Source organism: Ursus americanus, chromosome 3 (genome assembly GCF_024610735.1).
Source record: "Ursus americanus isolate L20-20 chromosome 3, mUrsAme1.1.p, whole genome shotgun sequence".
NCBI classification, from domain to species: domain Eukaryota; kingdom Metazoa; phylum Chordata; class Mammalia; order Carnivora; family Ursidae; genus Ursus; species Ursus americanus.
Genome location: NC_142129.1, coordinates 11,124,955 through 11,142,345, shown reverse-complemented (window position 1 = coordinate 11,142,345; position 17,391 = coordinate 11,124,955). Strand labels below are relative to the sequence as shown.

The 17,391-nt window shown below is 40.3% G+C and overlaps 2 protein-coding genes across 2 annotated transcripts; both read left to right on the top strand.

The window, feature by feature from the left end:
- The first annotated feature begins 364 nt into the window (after positions 1-364).
- On the top strand, positions 365-1,297 carry LOC123789530 (olfactory receptor 2A12-like). Its single transcript, XM_045793613.1, has one exon. The coding sequence runs from the start codon at positions 365-367 to the stop codon at positions 1,295-1,297; it is 933 nt and encodes a 310-aa protein (XP_045649569.1).
- Positions 1,298-11,647: 10,350 nt separating this feature from the next.
- LOC123789529 (olfactory receptor 2A14-like) lies at positions 11,648-16,313 on the top strand. The gene is made up of 3 exons (XM_045793612.2): positions 11,648-11,816; positions 13,096-13,165; positions 15,271-16,313. Exon 3 carries the CDS (start codon positions 15,275-15,277, stop codon positions 16,205-16,207), a length of 933 nt encoding a protein of 310 aa, XP_045649568.2. The 5' UTR covers positions 11,648-11,816; positions 13,096-13,165; positions 15,271-15,274; the 3' UTR covers positions 16,208-16,313.
- The last annotated feature ends 1,078 nt before the right edge of the window (positions 16,314-17,391 follow it).

The following is a 17,391-nucleotide window of genomic DNA, read 5'->3' as shown; positions in this document are numbered from 1 at the left end:
AGAAATTAGTGGAAGCAGAGGTAAGTGAAAGTGAACCTGACTCTATTTCCTTATTAGCTTCAGCTGATTATTACTTACAGTGAATTTCTTCTATTTTTGAAAAGTAGCCAGAGACCCCAATTTTTATGTGAAGTCTACTAATTATTAATATTGGTTAATAACTAAATTTATTAAATATCTCTAAAAGCTAACTGTACAGATCAACAGCACAGACTTTGGACTAGACTGGATCCATCAATGACTGACTTGTGGCCTCTCATAAATTCTTACTCTGTATGAATGTACCATTCCCTTTTCCTTTTCTACCACTCAGCTCCAAAATTCCTGTGCTAAGTGCAGCATTGTACCTATCTGTCAAAAGAACATGGGAAGCAATCAGACATGGATCACAGAAGTCATCCTGCTGGGATTCCAGGTTGACCCCAAACTTGACGTTTTCCTCTTTGGGTTCTTCTTGCTATCCTATAGCCTCACCCTGGTGGAGAATGGGCTCATCCTGGGACTCATCTGGCTGGACTCCAGACTGCACACCCCCATGTACTTCTTCCTCTCAAACCTGGCCATCATTGACATGTCCTTTGCCTCGAGCATTGTCCCCAAGATGCTGGCAAATCTTATAATGCAGATGAAAACCATCTCCTTTGCTCCATGCGTACTTCAGACATTTTTGTATTTGGCCCTCGCTGCCACAGAGTGTATGAGTTTGATAGTAATGTCCTATGATCGGTACGTGGCCATCTGCCATCCCCTACATTACGCTGTCATCATGAGCTGGAGAGTCTGCACCATCTTGGCTGCCACGTGCTGGACATTCAGCTTCCTCTTAGCTCTGGTCCATATTACTCTCGTTCTGAGGTTGCCCTTTTGTGGGCCACAAAAAAACAACCACTTTCTCTGTCAAATATTGTCAGTATTGAAATTGGCCTGTGCTGACACGAGACTCAACCAAATTGTTCTCTTTGTGGCCTCTGTGTTTGTGTTAGTCAGGCCCCTCTGCTTGGTGCTGGTGTCCTACTGGCGCATCCTGTTTGCCATCCTGAGGATCCAGTCGGGGGAGGGCCGCAGGAAGGCCTTCTCCAACTGCTCCTCCCACCTCTGTGTGGTGGGGCTCTTCTTTGGCAGCGCCATCGTCATGTACATGGCCCTTAAATCCAGCTATTCTCAAGAACAAAGAAAGATTCTATCGTTGTTTTACAGCCTTTTCAACCCTATGCTGAACCCACTGATCTACAGCCTGAGGAATACAGAGGTGATGGGTGCCCTGAGGAGATTTCTGGGGAAGAAGTCATCACTGTGAGGGGTGGTTTGGAGTATTCCAAGACTGGGAGCTTTTCCACATGGTTCTGGGTCCTTGAATGCCCTTTTGAGTCCCTTAATTTAACAAACCCAATACTCTTTATCATTGGATTTCTTATAAAATGAGAATGTAAATACACTTACACTGTAAGCCATTGATACAAAAAATGAGATGAACATTATAAAACAGAAAAATTGCAGTCTAATCCGATTCATGAACAGAGAGGCAAATATCTTAAAGAAAATATTAGTAAAATAAGTCCACAAAATAATATTACATTTTGATGAAGTTTTTATTCTCCAAATGCAAGAATTATTTAACATTAAAACAAACAATGAAAATAATTTGCCACATTAACAAATTAAAGGATATATATCAGTAGATCCAAGAAATTGTTTGACAAAATTCAACATCAGTTCATGATAAAATTCTTTTTTTTTTTTAAAGATTTTTATTTATTTATTTGACAGAGATAGAGACAGCCAGCGAGAGAGGGAACACAAGCAGGGGGAGTGGGAGAGGAAGAGGCAGGCTCACAGCAGAAGAGCCTGATGTGGGGCTCGATCCCATAACGCCGGGATCACGCCCTGAGCCAAAGGCAGACGCTTAATGACTGCGCCACCCAGGCGCCCCCATGATAAAATTCTTTACAACCTAGTATAACAGTAAGTATTCCTAAGAGGATCTACCAAAAACCAAAAGAACACATATGATAGATATAGTACTTACTGGTGAAATGCTAGCACCTTTCCCAGTAAGATAAAAAATGAGACAAAGATGTAGACTCTTACCACTTGTTTTCCTTGTTTTGACGTTTTTACTAGAGACCCTGAAGAGTTCAGTTAGACAAAAAGAAGAAATATATGCATTTGTGTGTGCACACACATTTGAGAAGAAATAAACAAACCGTGATTATATACAGATAACATGATTATATATGTAGGAAATCCAAATTATAAGAAAATTTAGCAAAGTGGATTGATACAAAATCAATATGAACAACAACTACATTTTTATATAACAACAAATAATTAAAATGAAATTTTACAAAATGCTCGTATAGACTACAGGACTTAACTTTTTTTTTTAAAGATTTTATTTATTTATTTGACAGAGATAGAGACAGCCAGTGAAAGAGGGAACACAAGCAGGGGGAGTGGGAGAGGAAGAAGCAGGCTCCCAGCGGAGCAGGGAGCCTGATGTGGGGTTCGATCCCAGAACTCTGGGATCACGCCCTGAGCGGAAGGCAGACGCTTAACAACTGAGCCACCCAAACGCCCTTATAGGACTTAATTTTAACATGCTTAGGAATAAATTTAAGAAACAATATATAAAAACTGTAAAGATACAATTAGAAAAAATTATTGAGTCCCTATGACAGCTAAGTACACAGACGTACAACATGAGATATGCCAACTTCTTGGACTGGGAAACATAATATTACAAAGATTCAATCTCCTCAAATTGATTAATATACTTAATGTAATCCTAATCAATATCCCACAATATTCCAGTGGTACGGATACGTGCAGAACTTCACAAGCTGATTCTAAAATGCAAAGGGCAAGCCTAGCCCAAACACTATTTAAAAAGACAAAGGACAAGGTGGGAGTGTTTAATTCTCCAGATAATAAAGTGTAGTATAAAGTACCAGTAAATAAAACTGTGTTGTTCATCCAGGCATTGACCAATAAATAAACTGAACAAAATATAAGGCACAGAAGCAGATTCATGCCTTACAATTGAGGAACCATGTCAATACTCAAGCGGGCAGAAAACTCAGTTCCTAGTGTTTTCAAGACTTAAATGTTAAATGCCAACTATACAAAAAGCTTGTAGAAGATAAGAAGGGGAAGGACTTTTAAAATAGTATATACAAAATTGGTAGTCCCAGAAGAAAACTTTGATAAATTTGACTAGATGGAAATTAAGAATGGCTATCAATCAATATAGAGCCTAAAAAGAGTGAAGAGACAAAACATGGAATCCTCTTCTACCCACTCTTCTAATTTGTCAGGTCTCAAACACCACCTCCTCAAAGACCAGCTTATCTCAGAGTCTCACCTGTCTGGACTAGGTGACTTTCTACCATATCATTCCAGTTTATCTTTGTACCCACATCACTTTACTAAATAAACAGACCTTAGGAATAAAGGCAGAATGGAGATTTTTTCTTCCCCAGCCATATGGTAGATGAGCCATTTTCAGATGTTTTGATGTAGAATTTTCTGACATACCAATATTTAAAACCGATAAAGAAAGAAGCAGAAAGAAACCTTTTTTGGTCTGTCTTTCCCTCTTTATCAAGAAGGAAGATCTTTTCTGGAATCACTCTCCCTCAGCAGGTTTTTCCTGGTATTTCACTGGCCAAAATTGGGCCAAACGGTCATCTCTAAACAGTCTCTGACAAAGAGGATGAAATTGAGAGCTTGTCTTAGATCCATTATGGTTTCATCCCCTGTGGCTCAGAGTGAGACCCACTTTCTCTGGTAAGTTTACTACTTAATACCTCAAGACTATCAGTACTAGCTCAGCAAGGAAGGGATAGTGGCCACAGGGCAGTCAAGCAACAGTATCCGCTCAACGGTTCAAGTTGTGAAGCAAGACTTCTTGAGTCTTAAGGAGGAAGTTGAAGTGTGCTAGTTTTCTCATCCTTTAGCTTTAGGGATCCAACTGGTAACCTCTCACGACAAAGGCATAATGTTTAAAACTTAATGGCTACAACCTCTAAATATAATGAAAAATTATTGTTATGTCAAAGAGATTGTATTAAGAATCTTATAAGATTAAAAAGGACTCAGAATAATTTAGTTACATAGTAGGTACTTTTCCTTTTGCTAGATTAAAAAATATATATACTTAAAAATAGCAAGAGAAGTATGAACCAATTTTCATTAAAATGCTATCTGTTTATCCTTCCCTCCTTATATTTCTCTAAGCACACAGAGATATGTGGGAGTCCACTAACCAAATGTGTGGGTAATATATTTTCCCAAATTGCTTATTTTCACTTGGGGAAAATATTCTTTTTACGCAAATAAAAGTCAAAATATTTTCCTAAGATATCATGTGATTACATTTATTAGCCCTGAATCTATATATTTACTTGAAGAAATCTCTGGGATACCAAGCTATTTAGCGATAGTAATTTCAGGGTGCTTTGATATGAAATAATTTTAGATTTTTTCTTTGTACTTTTCAGGATTGCTTTATTTTTTACATATGGAGCCCATTTCCTTTTTACAACAAAAAATTCCATTTCCCCCCGTAAAAGTGCGTGGAGAGAGGCTGGTAAAGAAGCATGGAGGCTTTTTTTTTAATAATTTTTTTTATTATGTTAGTCACCATTCTATGATTCATTGCTTGCATATAACACCCAGTGCACCATGCAATACGTGCCCTCCTTAATACCCATCTCCAGCCTATCCCATTCCCCCATCCCCCTCCCCTCTGAAGCCCTCAGTTTGTTTCCCAGAGTCCATAGTCTCTCATGGTTCATTCCCCCTTTTGTTTATCCCCCCTTTCTTCTTCCCTTTCTTCTCCTACCAATCTTCCTACTTCTTATGTTCCATAAATGAGTGAAACCATATGATAATTGTCTTTCTCTGCTTGACGTATTTCGCTTAGCATTATCTCCTTCAGTCCCATACATGTTGCAGCAAATGTTGAGAAATCATTCTTTTTGATGGCTAAGTAATATTCCATTGTATATATGGACCACGTCTTCTTAATCCAGTCATCTGTTGAAGGGCATCTCAGCTCCTTCCACAATTTAGCTATTGTGGACAATGCTGCTAGAAGCATGGAGACTTTTAAGAAGGAAAGTAACATGAGTGCAACTCTCCTGTTTACCACTAGGATGTGAGCAGAGGGAATGAAGATTTTGTCTCGATCAGTTGTATCCCTTAGTGTCTGACATATTAGTGGTCTATGATTAACATCTGATTAGGAAAGATAGTGGTGGTAAGCACCCACTCTCTGATCCTGAATGGGGTACAATGCAGTGTACCCATTGATCAGCCCAACCAAGGAGATGAAATTTCTGGAAAAGTCTACTGATAGAAGAAAGAGAAACAACATCCCACTGGAAGCCATTCATCCATAGCACATCAGCAGTAGCAACAAGTATGCATAGAAAACTTTTTATTAGGCCAATGTTTTCCCTCACCTAATTTCTAAGCAGGAAGTATATAGCAACTAAATGCTTCTAGGTATAAGTAATAAAGGTGATGTTAACAAATTACCTTGTTTTTCCCTCCACTTGGACTCTTACTCCCTCTTCCTAAGGTTTTTAGTATCTCTTAATCCCCATCAGCCACCTCAAATAATATATCAGTCCCTCAGGAGATGTCCATTCTCCTTCTATCTGAACTATTGTTCCCTGGCAATTTCATCAGCCTTTACCCTGGGTTGGATTCCTTAGTTCATTAATCTCATGTCTTTCTCTTTCTTGGTTTACTCCCCTTGTTTTGATGGAGCACCTCCTTCAATTGCTTCATACACTTAGAAAGGTTTATCATGACAGAAGTGGTGAAACAATCATAAATACTTCTCATTTCTCATCATCACCTAGACTATTTTCTCTTCTTCAAATACCCCATTGAAATTCTATGTGCCAGGTGGAAGGAAGGAAGGAAGGAAGGAAGGAAGGAAGGAAGGAAGGAAGGAAGGAAAAAGAAAGACAAGACTCAAGCTCTCTGAAGGAGGAGTTTCTGTCTCAGAGATGGCAAAATATTAACATGATATTTAGGTGCAGATGTAGGTATTACATTTGTGATCTGCAAACACCTCTCTCTAAATTGACATTCTTTAATAAAGGTCCATCACTAATGATAGAGCCAAGTATGCTTTGTAACATTTATTCTTACTAACATATTAATCGGTATAAATATTGATAATAAAAGAAGTCTCAGATCTTCACAAGAAAAGCTTTTGCTTTCTCCACTTCAAAGATTAGAGACAAAAAAAAATAGAGACAAATCATGACACCTCTTTGTATCCACAATATGCTGTGTTAAATACCATCATACTATTCAACCAAAAGAATAAAAGTGGTAAATATACATATTTTTTTTTAACAGGGAGGCAGGGAGGGGCAGAGAGAGAGGGAGAGAGAGAACCTTAAGCAGGCTTCACACCCAGCGTGGAGCTCGACATAGGGCTCAGTCTCACAACCCTGAGATCATGACCTGAGCTGAAGTCAAGAGTCAGATGGACATTTAACCGACTGAGTCACCCAGGCACCCCTAAATATGTATATTTGAATGAGCATGCACCAACGTATTATCCTTGGTTCTATCTGGTTATTGGTGAGTGAAATTTATTTTTCTGTAATAATCTTGTTTTCCTTGTAAAATACAGGAAATACAAACAATAAAAAATAATAAAAAATTATTTTAAAAAGTATAAAATTATTTAAGCACAACTTTGAAAGATGTTATGGTAAGTGCTTTTAGTCTTCTGGAGAAGGGAGTCCAATTTGGGTTTGGATAGTTGAAGAGAGCTCCCTGAGTGCTTTGAAGGATTGTTATTATATTTGAAGTCAAATGGGTACAGCAAGGACAAAATTGACTTGGAACAAGGAAAAACATTTCAAGAGTGGACGCTATCGAGGAATAGTACTTGAATAAAGTGAAGTGTCTTGAAGAATGAAAACATATGTGGAGTGAGGCTCTATCCAACACAGATTATTTTAAGAAAAGAAATAAAACCAATATCCTCCCCTTAAATATATTTTTTCTGCTGCCCAATAGATTAAATATCTTACTTTTATTTTGAAGTGCCTTTCTGCCAAAGTTTAATATTGAAGACTCTACATGGACCCTCTGGAAGCTAGAAGTGGAAGGACTTCACAATCATCAAACATCACTTAGCACATGAGGTGGGGGAAGAGATTCATTTTTTTTAAAGATTTCATTTATTTATTTGAGAGAGAGGGAGCACAAGTGAGACACTGGTGGGGGAGGAGCAGAGGAACAGAGAGAAGCAGACTCCCCGCTGAGCAGGGAGCCTGATGTGGGGCTCAATCCCGGGACCCCAGGATCATGAACTGAGCTGAAGGCAGATGCTTAACTGACTGAGCCACCCAGTCACCCCCCCACCCTTTTTTTCCCCAAAGATTTTATTGAGATTCATTTTAACTGTAGGCCTTAACCCAGGATGAAGAAATAAAAAATGTGATTCAGAAACCTTGAGAAGTTTGAAATGGAGACAAAATTAAAGAAAATTAAGGAAGAAGTATATCTAAACTGCCAAGTCAAGAATACTCGTAAGTGAGAAATGTGCAGTGATTTCCTGGCAAGAACATTTCTCCATTAGGAGAAACCTGTTTTTCTGAGAAGATGTATTAACAGGGTCCATGACACCCCAACAATGAGACATCAAGAAATCACAGCCTCTCTTCTACAAACAGAATTACAGAGTGGGGCAGTTATAAGGCTGATAAAATACATATGGAGAAAAATTAATTTATGACGTGATCTTGAATTTTTTATTTTCCGTGCCAGGGTCTTGCATATTTTAGAGAGATCCTGGCCTCACCCAATCCCAAGCAAACACAAATCCCAAACAAATGCACATTAAAACTCCCATGGGACACTGAAAGAGCAAAACGAATACACATGGGAAATGCATTTATTGGTTCAACTGCTGATAGGAAAGTAGCAAACTCTTTAAGTCTCTCTGAGGAGAACATGAGTGGATGTAATGCCACAGGGTTCTGTTTCCTGAATCATTATTCGTGTTGTGGGGACGGAGCTCGGTTCAAATGGTGACAGAACGAAGCCCTCACTTGCAGAAACGAATCCATCATCAGGTTCTGCCATGAGAACTGTGTATGTGGGCTTCACCTCCTGATGAGGTCTCTTTAGACAAGAGACTCATTCCCAGTCCTTCCCTGTGAGGTTTCTTCTAAACCCAAGGCCATGTTTGAAGAAAAGAAAAGTTTATACCACTGTAAGTAAATGTGGTCCATTAACCGTAGGAAGGGGTTTGCAGGTGAGAAATGGGAAAAAGGGGTGGGAATGAAATCACTGGCTCTGGGCATTAGTGACTGAATGCCTTTCATGTGTGACCCTAAGCCTATCTTCATAACTGGGGCCCTGACGGGGATCTCCAGGTACCGCTACTAATTCCTATGGTGGAGCCATGATGCCTCTGACCCCTAAGACCCTCCGTCCGCATTCCCCTCATTGTCCTCATGCGGCAGCTCTTGGCTTTCTCATGACTGTGTCAGAGAGGAGGAGTCAGCTCATCATCCAGTAGGATATGATCTGATTGACGAAAGGACTACAAGGAACTTAAGGGTCACGTGGCTCAGGTACCTCTTCTTACAAATAAAAAGTCCTGAAGTCAGAGATAAGTGCTTACTTGCCCTGAGACGGATCTTCCTTCCCTGCCTGGTTAAGTGCCTGCCCCTGTAGGCGCTCGGAGACGTTGTCTGCCCCAACAGGACCCACTTGTCGCTTGCCTGGAGAGAGATGGCGTTCTGGGACGGGGAAGCCCAGGTCTGCTGTGTGCACCTTCTCTTTGTGTTCCTTGTTTCATCAGTGGAGCACTGGGATGCTTCACATGTTTCCTTACGATTATCGGATCCAGAAGTTACTCTATGTGATGGCTTTCAAACTCCTAATATACTGTTAAGCACTTATTGAGTGTCTTACGTGAGCTGACTCATGAAGGCTATTGTTCACCCCGTTTCGCAGCTGGTGCAGCTGAGGACCGGAGAAGCTCAGAGAGGTCACAAAACTAGCATGCGGCAAAGTCGGGGTTTCAACCCAGGCAGTTGGGCTCAGAATCCGGGCTTGTTTGTTACCCTCTGCTGCTCGTTAGGGTCAAGCTGAGTCTTGGAGTAAGTATTGGAGGTGGTTTCTGAGTAAGTGTGAAAATTGGGCAAATGTGTGCGGCCCCAGAACACCGGCTTTGACGGCCCAGGCTCTCCCTCAGGGTGATGGATAGAACCTCACTGCGGGCTGGTGCTAAATATCCGAAGTACGGCCTCCTTTCCTTTCGAGAGATTTTTGAGTTTTCAACCCTGTGTTTTCCTCTTCAATCCAGGAGTGAGTTTCCTTTACAGGATTTTTCCATTTCTTTAAACTCCTTTTGAAAATTAATTTTTTTAAATCGGCATGTAAAAACATTAACAGAAATGAAAGGAAAATGGTGTGTAATTTATTTATTTATTTATTTGGTGTGTTTTCTATCTAAACTCAAAAAATTACCCAAAAGAAAGGCAAGATAAATGGGAAAAGGTTTACAATACCATGAATTTGTTGGATCTGTAATCCTGATGATCTGGACTCTTTCTTGAAATTGTGTTCTTATTAATACTGTTAATAGTAGTGAACACTTATATAACTCCGAATATATACCAGTTTAGTGGCCGTTATCCTTCACATCAGCCCTCTTAGACACCTGTTGTCACTGTTTTGTGGATGAACACAATGAGGCAGTGGCTAGAGTAAGTGGCTCCAGGTCATACTGTTCACCTTCCCGAATGGAGATTGGAATGATGCTCTCTGACCAGCACTGTTAACACTGCTGACCGTGCCGCTTTCATCCTTCTTCCGGGATCTTGCTGTTTTCAGTCCCTGTGAGTTTTCATGCTATGGAAGAACAGAGCAATGTGTCCATGAACCTGCCCTTTATTCTGTGCACTGAGACTTTTCTTTAATATGGAGCTGGAGAAGACGCTTAAGTAACTCGAGGTATCTCTCTCTGTTGTTATCTGCCCCAGGCTTTTTCTCAGAGGAAAAAACAAACCTGGCTTCTTGAACTGTGGAATTGAAAATGCAAAACCATGCCACTCTTTAAAAGGAAATAATGCCCTCACCTTATGTTGTATTTTTCTATTTCCTCACCCTCAACAAATGAGCTGATCGACAACCAGTGTTTTAGAGAGTCACCATTATAGAGCGGGCTCTGTGATCTTCCTACAAAACTGTGAAAGTATGACTGGCATCCAGTATGACCTATAGTTTGTTAGCAGCTCACATTCGATGAAATGAGTCGTTTTGCTAGGAGTTCTATTTGCCTCCTTTATTCCTGCAATTTTCGAAATTGGTTACTGCTTTCTCTCAGAAATATCTTAGGAAAAATTACATATAAAATTCTAGAATTCCTGATTGTTTTAAGTATGAGCTTTGATTAGTCAAACAATTCTAATCATTTGAGAAAGGGAAGCTAATGCCTGGCCTATCTGATAGCTGAAGGATCCATGTGTCTGCTGTCCTAGGTCACTGGCCTGGGTGCAGTAGGAACACGGAGGGACACATCACGGATGAGCCCGTTGGACTTTCCCTTGGATTCACTCTCGGCATCCCATCTCGGGCCCAGACAGGCTTCCCTGGCCACAGGCTCTGTACTCAGCCTGCCTGCCCTTCCTCTTCAAGCTCGTATCACGCTTCACCTCCAGGAGGACTCCTAGGACTCATCCAAAGATGATCTTTGGAAAGAAATTTAGTGTTTCCTGCTTCCTGTGTCTTTATTAGCTCTAAAAACATGCATACAAGCCTTTTTCTGAAAGCATGACCTCATTTTCTGTCATTACTTGTACCTTGCTTTCCATGGTGACAGAACGTGCTTATTTCAGAAGAGCCTTAAAAATTTACAAAATGGCCATATTCCTGGAGAACTCAGGCATTAAGAGCTCTCTGAGCCGTCCTATTTGGCTTGATTCCCTGAGACCCATTAACACAATATTTGGTCCACAAAATGCTATATTCTGTTCAGACAAAATTTGTATTGTCCAGACAGTTGGACAGTTTCCTATTTCACATCTGCTAATTGGTAGCTCAGTATACATCCTTGAACTATGCTCTGCTTGCATGAATTTAAAAGTAAGTCAATAAGTCAAAAGTAGGTCTCTCAGCCCATATAAAATCAGTAATATTTGAGTGACTTTGTAAGATATTTTACTGATCATAATTTGCTGCTGTTTCTTGGGACCTCCAATGAATGTCCACCCCAAACTCAGGAAGTTAGCTTAAGACAACTACTTCCTTTTAAGAGAAACACCAAATTCACAGAGGCTTAGACACGTAAGTTCACATCAAAGAGGGCAAATGCCTCTCAAATTTGCAATCTCATTGCATTCCGCACAAATGTGTCTGCTAATAAGCATGTTGGTCAACCACACGATTATAAACAAGAGGAATTCACAGAGGCAAAAATTGGTATGCAACACTTGAGCAGTTTCCAGGGAAAGAGGAGGCCTTCCTGAACTGGCTTGGGATAAAAAGTTCCCACTAGTAAACAGGCTGATTCTAAGTGACTTTTTCTAAGACACTGATGGGAAGATTCCTAGCTGACAGCTAAATTCTCTGTCGCTTCTGATTCTGCTTACAGGGACTGGTTTTATTGTTGTTCTCAGTGTTTTGATTTTTAACTTCAAGCCCTTAAAAGCGACACTGCAGATGAGGAAATTAAAAAGGCATCGCGATGTGCTTCTCTGAACAACAAAGGCCACTTTCTCCGACCTCCGCAACATCACAGCTCTGCCTGTGCTCTCGTTCACATTTTGGTGGGTGTTGCAATAATTTTCAACCTAACTTATGATCTATTTCTACTTTGAGTCAATAGAAGATCTTGATCTTTTTCTCTTTTAGGACAATTCAGGGGGAAAAAAATCTGTATAAAGAAAAATGAGATTGAGGTTTTCAATTTCCCCTTTCCTGTCAAAGGTTAACTATTTTTCATAATGTAGTGATTTATTTCTCCCGTATGAAGCTGTAAGAAAATGTGCTTTGATTTGAGATTCCCGTTAAAATTTGGTGAGGATTACTCCGAAGGTGAGCAGGAATAATGTGTACCTTTAGTTGTATATTACATTGTAGATTTTTCTAAAATGAAAATATTTTGGTTTTTTTTACCCCTCGGTAATGCATAAGTTTATTAAGCAAATGAGCAAATAAGCAATTTATGTAAAAGACAAATCCCCATACAATCCTACTTTCAAGATAATCAATTAAACAGTTTCATGTATAAAACTTACAGAATTTTTCTACATATTTGTAAGTAGGCATGAAAGACATATGTGTACAAATATGTTTATATTAAAATATAAGTTGGATCATATTATATGCACATTTTTTTACTTTATATGGAAATTTTTTTCATTTCACTATATAAAGATCTATATTAACCTTTTTAATGGTTGCATGGTGTCCTATGTTATAAAAGTAGCCAAATATCTTTTTTTTTTTAAAGATTTTATTTATTTATCTGACAGAGAGAGAGACAGCCAGCGAGAGAGGGAACACAAGCAGGGGGAGTGGGAGAGGAAGAAGCAGGCTCATAGCGGAGGAGCCTGATGTGGGGCTCGATCCCATAACGCCGGGATCATGCCCTGAGCCGAAGGCAGACGCTTAACCGCTGTGCCACCCAGGCGCCCCAAAAGTAGCCAAATATCTTAATCCACCTCCAACTTATAACCTTTCTATCAGTTCCAAAAGTTGTTTAATATAAGCCGGGTTATAATGAATATTTACAACCTCTTAGTTACTATGGTTGTGGTACACTGGATTTTTTTCTGTTACCAGACCTCACTGAGTCCTTCCTGCCAGGGATTTTGTCTTCACTGTTCCCTGTGCAAGGAGCAGTCCACTTTGGCTGTAGTTAGGATGGACTCCCTTTCATCATTTGGATTCCACCCATGCGTCTCCTTGTTAGAAAGATTTTTCCTCACAATCCCATTTAAAGGACCCCCGTTCACACCAAGTGACTTTCAGTCATAGAACCCTGTTCATTTTCGTCATTGTACCTTCAACAACTATTTTACTTCTTTGCTCCTGTTGTTTTAGGGATGGTGATCAACCATGATGTCTCCTTGCTCCCAGTCTGAAGAAATAGAGAAATAGACCCAGGAATCAGGTAGAAATTAAAAATATATGCTTTCTTAGGCTTATTGGAAGACACGATCTATATAGCTTTAACAAAATGTCTCTCCAAATTAAAATCACAACCATTAGCTGACCCCCACCCCTAAATGGGACCGTACATACCACCGTAGGCTTTAGCCTGAAAGAATAGAAATGCGTATGACCAAGAAAGAGAGCAGAGGAGGGGAGTCCTCGGGTCCTGTTTCCTGTTCTACAAATCCTATAAATAAGAGAGCAGGAGAGAGGCAGGTATCCTCTGGTGTTTGCATCCAGGGGGAGAGAGATTTCTCCCCTAAATGGAAACCTGAAGAGTAGATGACAAATACACCACCCGACTTCTTCATTATCTGTATCCCCTTTAGAATGTGTCCGCTTTCCCTCCGCCGTTTTTCCAGAGTTTAAAAGAGAGGCTGGAACAGATGATGCTCTCAAGGAATATGGGTTAAAGAATTGTTGAAATGTAAATTTAAATTGTATAACTCTACTCACATATTCAAAGTTGACAAGAGGGAGACATTCATCCATTTTTCCTGCAGGGAAGCTGGCCATAGGTATCACAAGCTTAGAAATGTCCATGTACTTAGCATCTGCAGTTTGACTTTCAGAATATATCCTAAATAATCATGAACGTAGACAAAACCTCCATTTGAAAGAATATTTATCTTGATGCTATAAAGATAAGAGAAAGAACCCCACATTTTTCAACAATAAGAAGTTAAATAAATTGTAATATAATAGAATATTGCACTAGTTTTAAATAATACCTGTAAAATATTACTTTAATACATGAAAAATGTTCATTATATTAAGGGAAAATGGTAGTTAAAAAATAGTCTCTATAGTATAATCCTGAATTTAAAATATGAATTTGAGGATTTCTGTTTTTACAAAGAAAAAAATGAAACTATTTAAAAAAATACTCTGTTGGATATGAAACTACAGCTTAATTTGAAAGTAAAGATAGTTCTCAGGTTGTTTCTGGAAATATCCCAACCAGTGACCTGCTCAGAACCCCTCAGAACAGCAGGGGGCAGTCAGCATGGTAACAGGTGAAGAAGGTCTGAGGGGAGTTGGTGGCCACAGGAGTTGCCAAAGCTGGGAAGATATCATGATGACATTTCTGTCACACCAGAAAATAAGATAAGCTCAGAGATTTTTCTGTGTATTACGTTACAAAAGAAAAAAGAGAAAACCCCCAATGAAAAACAATTACAGTATAGCCGTTAAGTGTTAATTCATTTTCCCTTTTGAGATTCATAGTTGAGAAAGCTGCAGAAATGTCCTCCCGTTTACCTGAATTTAGGATACAGACGTGTTCATTGCATGGAGCCAAAGACTTCTTTCACTTTTGGCTTAATTTCAGTATCCAGTGGTGATAAAATAGTCCATAAAACTCTCAGAATAAAACCGTAAACACTGGAGATGGAAAAGAGGTACCAGAAGAGGCTTGTAGGGGGGATCAGTAGCTGAAAATGAGGGGCTTACAAAGTTATAAAGACACCATAAAATTGAGACTTTATTTAGAAGCCACCTTAAATCTGAAATAAATAGATAAAAGAGCATCTGAGAAGGTAAATGGATAAGTAAGCAACATATATAGAACAAAGGGCCCTAATCCCCTCCTATCTTGGACCAAGAAGACAAGCAAGCTTCGGAAACAAAACTACCTCCGGTTGCACACATCCTGTCAGGGCGTCTCTCTTCTAACTACATTGATAATCAAGACTCACACCCTTGAAGGGAAGCCAGAGCACTTTAATTCCCCGAACAACGTGCACGTGTGTGTGCGCGCACGCGCGAGTGCACTGTTAGGTACAGTATATAATGATTTATAATACGTTGTAATATATTTTATTTATGATAAATTATATACAGATATATCCTATCCTTCAAATGATACAAGGGGATTTTTTTCTGATTTATACGAACACACTGAGTTTTTTAGACATATCTAAAAATAAATGACAGAAAATCAATCCACCGTAATATATTTCTCAATGTTCATTCTGTAGCATTTAGAGTGATATGTTGAGTCTTGATTACCTCAGAGCTCTGACCTTCCTGTTGTGAATGTGGACTTGTCTGTCTCTGCCATAGGAGCATGGGAGGCAACCACACGTGGATCACAGAAGTCACCCTGCTGGGATTCCAGGTCAGTCCGGCACTGGAGCTCTTTCTTTTTGGACTTTTCTGCCTCTTCTATACCCTCACCCTTTTAGGGAATGGAGTCATCCTAGGGCTTATCTGCTTAGACTCTAGACTGCACACCCCCATGTATTTCTTCCTCTCTCACCTGGCCATTGTTGACATGTCCTATGCTTCCAACAACGTCCCCAAGATGCTGGCAAATCTTGTGAAGCTGAAAAGAACCATCTCCTTTGTTCCTTGCATCATGCAGACTTTTTTGTATCTGGCTTTTGCTCACATAGAGTGCCTGATTTTGGTTGCGATGTCCTATGACCGGTTCGTAGCAATCTGCCACCCCCTACATTACACTGTCATCATGAACTGGAGAATATGCACGGTCCTGGCCAGCACTTCCTGGGTGTTTAGCTTTCTCTTGGCCCTGGTCCATTTAATTCTCATCCTGAGGCTGCCCTTCTGTGGGCCTCATGAGATCAACCACTTCTTCTGTGAAATCCTGTCTGTCCTCAAGCTGGCCTGTGCTGACACCGGGCTCAACCAAGTGGTCATCTTTGCAGCCTGTGTGTTTATCTTAGTTGGGCCCGTCTGCTTGGTGCTGGTGTCCTACTCGCGCATCCTGTTTGCCATCCTGAGGATCCAGTCCGGGGAGGGCCGCAGGAAGGCCTTCTCCACCTGCTCCTCCCACCTCTGTGTGGTGGGGCTCTTCTTTGGCAGCGCCATTGTCATGTACATGGCCCCCAAATCCCGCCACCCTGAGGAGCAGCAGAAGATCCTATCCCTGTTTTACAGCCTTTTCAACCCTCTGCTGAACCCTCTGATCTACAGCCTGAGAAATGCAGAGGTCAAGGGCGCCCTGAGGAGAGCGCTGCACAAACAGAGGCACATGTGAGGGATAGCGAAAATCAACATGGCGGGTGGCATTTTTCACTTTCTGCTATAATAAATGCCACATTAAGATAGACTATTTTAGACCTAAACATACAACCTGAAGACATACAGACCTTAGAAAACAAAATAGATGAATATCTTCATGACCCCATGGGTCATGAAGGGTATGCAAAGATTCTTAGAGGTGATCCAACAAGCACAAGGCACAAAATTTGAAGAAGTGATAAATATTAGGCCTTTTCAAAATTAATCCTTGTGAGCATCAAAGTCACTATGAAGAAACAAGAAATGCAAGTCACAGACCAAGTGTTTTGTATTTTTTTAAATGCGATGGTGAGTTGGGTACGGCCATGTGAGGAGACACAGGGAAGTGTCAGGGAAACACAAAGTTTGTTGTCCTCATAAGTTCTGGAGAGGGAGGCATGCACGCCTTGCAGGGCCATGTAGGAAAGACACCAGGTTGGTCAGGAGACAGAAGACAGGAGCAAGGGAAGGTTTACATTGTTCCTTTCATGGGCGTTTCTACAGGAAACACCCAATAAAGGGTTATATAAGAACAAGCTGGAGTTCCCATAATGGGCAAATCGTTGCCATGTTCAGAAAGGGCATCATGGAGACTGATGGGCCTGGAGAGTTCTAAAGCTGAGAATGTCTGTGATCCTCAGAGCTCGAGTTACCTTACTTCCAATTATCTCCTTTAAATCCATCTGGCTTCACAGGGCCCCTGGGTGGCTCAGTTAATTAAGTGCCTGCCTTCAGCTCAGATCATGATCCTGGGATCAAGCCCCGTGTCAGGCTCCCTGCTCAGCGGGGAGACTGCTTCTCCCTCCCCCTCCACTGCCCCCCCAACTTGTGCTTTCTCTCTCTCTCTGTCAAATAAATAAATAAAATCTTTAAAAAAAATAAATCCATCTGGCTCCTCTTCTGCCTTGAGCTATAGAGGGCTGTGTAATAGTATCTTCTGCTGTTTGTGCTTTCTTTCGCAAAAATCAACATGCCCAATTCTGACCTTCATACAACTGGGATGGATTTCCTCTCAGGTCTCCCAATCCCCTGGCATTAAAAAAGAATTATAATAAACCATTTTCAAATGAACAGTTTACACTTGTAAACTTCAAGGTCATGAAATGTTGAATCTCTGATTTCTAAAAGCAAAACAAAATGAAAATAAATAAATACCTTTTC

Coding starts and splice junctions, on each gene's coding strand:
- LOC123789530 (XM_045793613.1), top strand. CDS start 365: ATGGGAAGCAATCAGACATGGATCACAGAAGTCATCCTGCTGGGATTC.
- LOC123789529 (XM_045793612.2), top strand. CDS start 15,275: ATGGGAGGCAACCACACGTGGATCACAGAAGTCACCCTGCTGGGATTC.